The following is a 9771-nucleotide window of genomic DNA, read 5'->3' as shown; positions in this document are numbered from 1 at the left end:
GCGCTGTACCGGCAGTACCAATTGTACTAGTACGGTAGGATACGGACTTCGCTTTGGAAGCTGAGCTGGAAAAGGAGGAGAGCAGACATCCAAATCCTCGATTGATGGATTAGTTAATTGAGTTGATTGGTTATCGTAAATTTATCCATTACTACTACCCATCCGCTGTCCACGCACCGGATTGCACATCGGAGGTTTATAATACCGGTATTACAAGCACTGTGCTTGCATCAATCCCACGGTTCGCTGCTCAATACCCCAGAACTTCCCCCCTCTTTTATCACCATTCAACCAGTGGTACGGTGCCAGGAAAATAAATTTGATTGAACAGCTCTCCTCACCCGGATCCCGTGCACGAACCATCCATGAAGGAGTGAACCAAGAAAAGAAAAGAAAAGAAAAGAAAAGATAGAAAGCCAAAACAAAACAAAACAAAAAAGACTATTACAAGTACCCGAGTACAATACCGGTACTCTATGATATCGTGCTTCTCCCATCCACCAATTCATCCCAGTAAAAAAAAACCCCTTCATACGACAACTGTCTATAATACCCCCCCTAGTCCATCACCGCCGGTTCTCCCGAACTCTATCTACTCGTTTTTGAAGTCTCCTTCCAAAAGAAAAAATAAAGGTCCATAGCTAAAATACAATAGTGTAGGAAACAAAAATAAAAGAGACACAATACACTCAACCACAGCGTGCGGACAATCCCGGGAGTGGTGGTGATAAAAGACAATAGGAAAACCCTAGAACAGCGCAAGAATGGCCGGGCAGGAACGAGGACGGCAGGAAACAGAAGTTGAGAGAAAGTTATACCCGCATTCCAAGCACAGCCCTCGCCCCACTAATATTATGCCCCAACACCCGCCGGACCTCTCCAGTGGCCTACTCGTCGTCGTCTTCCCGCTTGATTCTAGCTCGTTTTCTTCCTTCGCCATCTAACGTCTGCAGACTAATGGCGCCGCTACCATCATCAACGCCTCTGGTCCCGTTCAATCCTGCAGGATAAACCACGTTTGGATCAGCGACAAGATCACGAAGGCGTTCCTAAGACACGAATTAGCATTTTGCGCCACAGAAAGGTGCGTGCATGGATTGTTTATACCTTTCCAATATCTACGGCCTGCTGACTCATAGCATTGGTGACCCGAAGGATTGGTCCCCAGAGATTCAAGGTATGGACTACATATGCCGCAGCGCAGCACATGAGCAGAAAGATAAAATAGACAGGACTTCGTAGCACTACCATTCCCATATTAGACTCCCGTCACACATGAGCTACGGATTGTAAATACTAACCAGCCCAGATCTCGTTCCACCCCAAGGCGAGCATGAGGCCCCAGAAATATATCGGAATCTGTGCCACCGAACTAACAGTGCTCCTCTTAGCTTCAACGAAAACTGCATCTGCCATTCTTTTAAACCTAGTCGACAAGTCGACCTGCTTAGCTTCACCAAGCACCACAAACTCGTCTTTGGCGACGCCCATATCATCAACATCCTCCTCAAAGTTGGAGGGCGGATCACTGAGGAATTCGGTCAATGGTGGCTCCACTCCTGAAGCGAGGCGGATACGGGAAATCAAAGGTATCAATCCGAGTGTTGCCTCACGAGCAGTAGTGTATGCCTGCTCGATAGGGTCTGTGGGTTTCCATACCCGAGGAACGCCTTGCTCATCGTAGCGGAAACGGTCCTCAAAGCTAGCTAACGGTTAGCAAAAGTACAAGAATATCACGAAAATCAAATTGACATACTTCTCTCTCAGCTTGAGCAGTATATTGCCCTCCATAACTTCCTCTTCAATCTTGGCCTTAAGCACCCCCCAAGCCTTCTTCCGTAGTTTCCATGCCCCTATATCTCGCTCTTTCTCAGTAGCATTAAGACCGCCAGCCCGTGCAAGAAAGCCCTCAACACCTTCGCCAACAGCCTCAGTCCATACTTTCCAAACTCTGTCCCAGAGGTTACCCTTCTCTTTTGAGCTATCTTCCATCTTCCTGAACTCCAACTCAACTGGTTCTGCGAGCTTGGATCGAATTGCCTTTTCAAGACGAGCCACAAGCCGCTTCATCTCCTCTCCCCTTAATCTTGCTGCAATTTCATCCAGCGCAGCTTGTAGAGAGGCGAGTTCGTTTTCATAATTAGACCATTCTGCTCCGGGAATATACGACTCAGAGGCCTCTGTGATAAACCTATCAACAACCTTGGACCTTGTCTGGTTAACCACGGCAGCGAAATCATAGTTCGACGATGTACTCTGTCCTGAAGCATTTGCCAACTTCAAGATTCCCGTAATCTCTTCCGTGAATTCTTGCACGGCCCTCTTTGACAGAGCAGAAAATTGGCCAACGACAAGACCTCGTAACCTTCCCTCCAAGTTCTCTCGAAGGTCTTCTCTCTTGCGCTCAAAGACTCCCTTATGATATCTCCCTCCGGATTCCTCAAACCCCCCCATTGCTTCGCCAAGAGCCTCTTTCATAGCACTCCCGAGTCCTTCCAGCACCCTACCAGTCTTCGCTTGCTCTTCAAATGGTGACATAATCTCGTTAAACCCGGCAGTGCAAGTTGCCGCAATTTCGTCACAACGATACTGAGCCAACAGCTCCTGTTGGGAAGGCAAATCAAGATCTTTGTTTATGACGATCTGTGTCCACACGCCTGAGGCATAATGTGGGAACCCATCTGCAGGTATCCGCCTGTGGTATGCCGGCAGGAATACCCCGCCGCCGTCGCCCCTCCGTTCCACTCCATTAGACCCGCTCATAGCCTCCACCTGCGGTGAAATACCCTCACGGAACCGCTTCCGTAGCTTTTGGGTCTCCTCAACAAACCTCTCCGGTTGAAGGATCTTGTGGGGTAGGGCGACAAATTCAAAGTCGAAAAAATCACTGATTTTCGAGTCTTCTAAGCCAGGCGGCTTTGATAAAGAGGACCAAATCCGGTACAAATCCTGCATGAGTGTATTCGAGAGGTTTTGAAGTGGGGTATGTCCAACATGGTCACGGATTACGAAGAACAGGAGCGATCGATGAGTTGTACTGGGAGATAGTGTCAGCGCGGCCTTGGAAAATACATTAGAGGATTTACAAACCTTCTATCCTTCAAGAATAAACCAAGATTGACTTCAAAAACAGTTTTGAGTAAACCCATGTTGGCGCCCTGGTACAAACCAACTTGATGTTCCCAGATATTAACGATCTAAGAGATTCAGTATCAGCAAATAGAAATTAAATCCTCTCCACAAGCTCCCAAAATAGTGAAGCTTTGCAACGACACCTCGGCTAATCCCCACATTGAAAGGGAACAAAAGCTCACCAAAACTTCACTTGTCGCTAATGCGAACAATGCGCTCTTCCTCTCAAAGTCCTGATCCTCCCCTCTCTCTCTACCGTCGGTACCCTCAACATCCATGACCAGGATATTATTTCCCATTTCACGCGGATCGGACTTCTTAGTATCTTCGATAGCTCTAGACATCCATATTCCCTTGGTGGTCTGTCTGCGGGCCTGCTCGTCCATTACCGAGAAACGTGTTCCAAACAGATGGTTGAGAAGAGTCGATTTACCGGTGGACTGAGAGCCGAAGACAGCGACGACATGATATGAGAAACCGGCGGTGATCAAATTTTGTGCCGTCAAGTATGCTGGAAGGTATGGTCTGTTTGAAGGTTAGATAGAATTGTGCTCTCCCGGAGATAGCACAGTGGGCATTAAAGGGGCAGTCCACGCAACGAACAAAACAATTAACATTCTCGGATAACGTACGTAAATTCCTTATTCTCGTCGATCACTTGAATGCCGCTTGAATAGCTGTTCGAATCATCTCTCGCACGAGTTCCGTTCCGCCCCATGCTGCCGGATCGGTTATGGCCACCACCTGCGTCGACGGACATTATTTGTATAGTGTTTTTTCGAGGTGGTGAAGTATTAAAGTCCGCTCGCTAGATTAAAAGTGTATAAAAGGCTTGACAGAGGCAGAGGTAAGAGTGAAAGGGGGGGAGTAATTTATGTCGTGTTGGTAGAAAACGACACCAGGAGACAGAAACTTGAATGTTAACCAGAAATCTGGTCTTTGAATCCCGTGGTGCGTGACTAAGCCACAGCTTTTCAGGGAGGCTTAGTCACCCTTGCGTCACACACATGACCTACGACCTGGGTACTCGAGTATTGGTGACACCACCACACCAACTGTCAAAGAGACGTGGTCCATGACCCCTCACGATTGCGGCTCTGAGAGCCCTTTTGGTTCACGAAACACCACGTATCAGCCAGTATGGCTCCTTCAGTCTGCTGCGAAATACGGCTGTACAACAAGCCCTGAAACGAGAAGTGGCATGCCAGCGTACTCGAGTAGACTATCCCCTAGCTCCCCAAATCGACGGCCACTGTCAAGCACTCGATCCAGTCGCATATCCTCCCCCCGCCATCACTACTTGAGCACATCAAGTTGCCAGTATGCGTCTTGCCGCTGACCCAGCGACCCCACGAATAACCGCCCATGACCCCCGAGCGGAGTCCATCGCCAAGCGCTTCACCATAATGGGACAGAGTGAGAATCACTCGATGCGAAAGATAACTTCCGGCATTATAACGAAGAATACCGGTATCCGGGCTGAGATATAGGGGTTTTCAAAGTCAAGAAAAAAAGGTTTCTCAGTAACAAGTAAATACTGAGAAGTTGCATTAGGTCACTTTATGATGTTAGCCAATCATGCCTGATGTTTTGGGTAGATAGTATATTTAAATGTACAGAGGGAACCAAGGGAAAAGGTGTTGTGGTTGAAATTCAACTTACAGATATCACATAAACCCTGTTTCAGTAACAAAAAAGTTAACGTTAAGAGATTTTGCCACAGAATGCGAATAAGCATTCCTCAAATTTTTTTTTTTATCAACTGGAAAAAAAATGCCTTGTCTAGTAAAGTATGATAATGGTAAAATTAACTGTTTCTAGGCACACCAAGTGTTTCTAGACACACCAAGCTTACACGAAACAACAAAGTAAAGTTAAGCGAAGTTTTTTCTAATTTACGTTTTTAACATTGAAAACCCCTAGTAGTGATATGTCTTATCCAGTGCCGGTGTGGCACCGGGCCCGCAGCTCGCACCCCCTCCCTTCCCGAGGCGCAACGGAAGCCAACCACCATACAGATTAGAGGTGAGGGGGAATGCAGTTTGTAGTGTGTATCAAACCGGATTTCTGCATTTGGATCCCCGCTTTACGCCGGCAACGTAAAACCACTATGATAGCTCGCATATTGCTTCGTTGATGTGGGCATGGTGATCTCATCATCTGCTGGTAACGTGTTGCTGCGTAATTAGCCTGTCACAATATAAAACGAGTGATATACCGTGACTCCTTTTGACCATCCCGATGCTGGATTGTACGATACAGTACTTGGACGCGTAAAATATAGTAAATCTACTGGTACACGAGACTCTGAGTAGCATTAGTCATTTTACACTTAGCGAGCACTGCTCCTCCGGGCTAAGGAATCGAAGGATCATTCCGCTACGATAGACTTGAACGCCAGTGGACACCAATTCTACCTCGAGCAAGTCGGGAACGGATGGGAAACGCGAAATATAGGCCGACTGCCCATTCAATACCCGGAGAGAGGTTGGTCCTTCTCGAAATTAAATCTCTAGGGGACGGGGGGGTTATATGATCCATCTCTCTTCGAGATGACGGTCTCGGAAGTCACTGCCATCGCATCCGGCTATAGATGTTCTCTCTCGTGGTGAGAGGGCAACTGGATAAAGAGATGATGGGGACGCCCGTCCGTGGTGCCCGCACGGCGCCCAGGGCCCACCTGTGAAACAGGACCTCTTTCTCGTGACCCAGTCTCACTACAAACCCCTGCAGGCGGTTAATGAACTTGGAGCCATTCGGGTATTTCGTCACTTGAACGACTAGGCTTGAACAGGAAACTTTCCGGTGGTGAGTACTATGGAAGCAATCGGCCTGAAGGGAGCGGTATTGAAATAGCTTATGACCCGAGTGATGAGGGCCAGAAGGGGGGGGTATGGTGCAATTTTCTCCTCAGCCTAATAATTTAGCTGCTATTTGAACTTCAATGCTCATGCACTCGTCTACCTCTTGTCTCCCTACTTCTAGTATGATAGGTATAGCTTTCTCCGGCGATATAAATATCTCTGTTGTGTGTCTACCATTATCAACCCCTCCTTGCTGTAGCTAGAGTGATTGTATTGCACCTTTTCTACTCTCAACAAGGAAATGTTCAGGGTATAGATAATTAAAAGGATAAACACAAGGTATCCACTCCCGCAATTCACGTTTTCACCGCTCAACTTCCGATAGGGAAGATAGCGAACCTAGTTTATTTACCGTACGGCAACTCACATCTTCGTGTGATATACTACCCTACCTGATCCCTTTTGGGCCACCCAGGAGATGTCTTTGGGTATAATTCTCTGCCCGCCATCACGGCATTAATAAACACGCGGAACAACGGGTTGTATACGCAGCTCTGGGGAAATAGTAATCCGAGCTAGTTCAAAATATGAAATGGGTTCCATTCTCCGAGGGAATTTTATGGGTGGTAAAGATACATAGACCTCCGCGGCGTTAATCCAGCTGTGACGAACACACAGGATGCGCCCAGGCTACGGCACCCGGTCCCCTTCATATAGTCGCACTACGGTACGCTATTCACCAGAACCCCAAAATACCCATCACAACCCCTCACTCGAAACCCCCAACATCCCCCCTTGCCTATCTTGCGCTCCCCGCTTTCCAGAAGCATGCATGCCAATACCGAAGGCTACACAATACCACCCCAGTCAACCAGTGGCAATGGAAGAACACCGAAGTGCACGCAAGCAAGGTCGGCACCAATGGACTAGGGTGCCGCGGCGTAGAGGATCGTAGACAATTGGTCAGGTTTTTCCGCCCTGTTTTGGAGGGAAACGGTAGGGGGGGAGGTCCTCCCGGGCTAGTACTCGTACCAGACAGGGGTGCTGGTGGGGGTTAGTAAGCCTTTGTATGATCTGCTTCTGCTGGGGTGGGGCTCGGAGTGCGCTTTAATCCTTCTGATACGGTATCCTTGACATGGTTCTCTTCGAATTAAGATTATAGATTCAAAGACAGCTGAATATCATATCAGCTCTGATGGCCAAGTTGGTAAGGCGCGTCACTAGTAATGACGAGATCAACGGTTCAAATCCGTTTCAGAGCAGTCTAAACTTTCTTTTTTTCTTTCTCGTCCCTACAAGTATTCCTTCCTCCCACCCATTCCCTGGTCTGCAATGGCAGCCCGGAGTCAAAGCTCCTCTCCGGAAGCGGAGGCATACCGGTAATTCACCGCATAGTACTTGTACAGCACCGGTACTTGACCATAACTTCGGCGATTTGGAAATGGGGCAATGCGGTCGAGTGAATACAACAATATCCGCAATGCAGTATGGGGCTAACTCCTCCACCCAGCATTCTCCTCAAGTATGATACGGCTCGTGTTGTTTTTGTCGATTGTGTGGGGCTCATCAGCATCATCACACGGAATCCCCAGATCTCGTAGCGTATGACAAACACATATGGTACCGGTACCCGTACCAAAATTAAAAACACCCTCGACACCACATCATATAATCCACCAATAAGTTAGACTTATGTGATATCTAGTAGAGCAGTGTAGCTCCCCCTCCTACCGTACGAGTACCCGTACAGTTCGTACACACCACCGCACGTTGCCACTCCACTCACAGTTCCAATACATACATAACAAACATGCGAACAAACAGTTCCAGCAACGGTATCATACTTACCGTAGTTTCCTCGAGTATATCAAACACCGGGCCGCGATGCTCAGACACAGCAAGCAACCCGCGGGGAAGAAAAGGGGGGGGGGGGGAGTGCTTACTGTATCTACTCGTACACAGTAGATATAGATTCCGTCGAGCAGGCTACGGCAGTGCGCGCTGGCCGGAATTGCCGTTGTGGGTTGGTCATTCTTTCTGACCCTGTTCAGCTGGCGATTGCTGTTGTTGTTCTTGGATACGTGCATGCTCACTCGTACAGTAATTATGATGCGGGGTTCCTTTCCCTCTTTTTGCCAGTCCATCCATCCACGAGTACGGTTTTTATTCCCCCCCTCCCAATTTTCATTATATCGAATATCGGGGGATATTTGCACCGGGGGTGAAGTGTAAGTCTGTCGAACTTCCTTTTATTGGCTCCAGGCCTTCTCGGCCACTCAGTGAACAGTATTTGCTCCAGCCCTTGCGCCAAGAGTTCGACAGACTTTTTTCCTTCACCAAATTACGAGGAAATCCACCAATTATGTGCTTTGGCAACGGTTCATACTCATACAAATTGTATCTATTAATAGAAAGTTCGACAGACTTTTGCACACACCCTAAGTACTAGTACTGATATCATATTGGGCGTTTCCGTGCTTGGATGGGGCAGCATAATACTCGAGTACGGTACTAGTATTATGGGGCACGAGTAGTCACCCGTGTGGTACCACACGGAGCTGAAATGGAGTGCAGTGTTAAGCAATTGCCATGTTTGATAAATAGTAATTTAACCGTAGATAGTAGAAATATATATTGAAAACAAAAACAATAATTATGAAAGATCATAGTATTAAGAAATATTCAAAGTAGAAGAGAAAGAAGAATATATAGAGGGAAAAATAGAGACCAATTCAATAAGAACAGTAAGAGAGATAGGGGACAAAAGTAAACAGAATATAAAAGAGAATGATCAAATAATTAGGTAGAAATATCAGAGATAATAAAAAATACAATAGGAAAACTTAAATATGAAAAATCTCAGAATAAACAACATTTTTGCACAATTTGTCCCCTTGAGATACCAAGTCGGGCAAAAAGACTTTGACCTTTTCACTACTTGTAGTTCTTGACAATGCCACATACAATTGTTCATGTTCAAAGACATTCTCACATAAACTGATTCCAACATGGGCCAATGACTGCTCTTGTGACTTATTCATAGTCATAGCATATGCTAACTGAATTGGAAACTGAAGTCAAATAAGGTTTACTGAAATATCTTGTGATGCTTGGGAAGAGATTCTAATTTGAGGAATGAGAACTTCAGTTCCAGCCTTCAGGCCTGTCATGATAGTACCTGTCAAGTATAAAATTCAGACACAGATTAGTTTAATCTCCAGAAGTAGCATACTTTGACTATAACAAAATAGAATAAATTAATGAAACTTACCACAAATAAGATTTCGTAGTAAAGGTAGGGTAACTCTTTCATACTTAGGTCAGGTAACTACTTTATACCCAGGTCATATAACTATCTTAAGTAGAGATAAAGTACCTACCTGAAGCAAAGGCAGGGTAACCATTTGGAGTAATAGTAGGGTAACTACCTGGACCCAAGGCAGGGTAACCCTCTGAAGCACAGGTAGGGTAACTATCTCCAGCAAAGCTAGAATAACTCTTATGTACTTACCTATGGCCACTACTGGGTACTCAAGCAGGGTAACTTCTTATTGCTCTAGCGTAGTAACTATCATTACTATGGCAGAGGTAGGGTAACCTCCTATACCAAAGGTAGGGTAAATATCTAGAATAAAGGTAGAGTAACCTCCAGTACCAAAGGTAGGGTAACTATCTAGAGTAAAGGTTAGGTATTTTTCCCTCATACAATATTACAGTTTAATCATACTGTATCAAAAGCACACATCTTACCTTTCCCTTTTTTCTTCTGCTTTCATTTTATTTTCTTCCCCTGCTCCCTGCATCCTTCTTCCCCTTAAACCCACCCTAGCTTAGT

At 46.3% G+C, this 9771-nt stretch overlaps 1 protein-coding gene; it reads right to left on the bottom strand.

The window, feature by feature from the left end:
* Window positions 1-305: 305 nt before the first annotated feature.
* Window positions 306-3892, bottom strand: GSTUM_00002904001 (uncharacterized protein; the record flags this gene model as incomplete). XM_002836604.2 has 7 exons in its annotated part: window positions 306-1049; window positions 1108-1244; window positions 1302-1702; window positions 1757-3037; window positions 3091-3197; window positions 3315-3657; window positions 3765-3892. The coding sequence occupies 7 exons, from the start codon at window positions 3890-3892 to the stop codon at window positions 888-890; spliced, it is 2559 nt and encodes an 852-aa protein (XP_002836650.1). The 3' UTR covers window positions 306-887.
* Window positions 3893-9771: the final 5879 nt, after the last annotated feature.

This window comes from Tuber melanosporum, assembly GCF_000151645.1.
Source record: "Tuber melanosporum whole genome shotgun sequence assembly, scaffold_153, strain Mel28".
NCBI classification, from domain to species: domain Eukaryota; kingdom Fungi; phylum Ascomycota; class Pezizomycetes; order Pezizales; family Tuberaceae; genus Tuber; species Tuber melanosporum.
The sequence above is the reverse complement of the archived record's forward strand: the minus strand, read 5'-3'. Positions and strand labels throughout refer to the sequence as shown.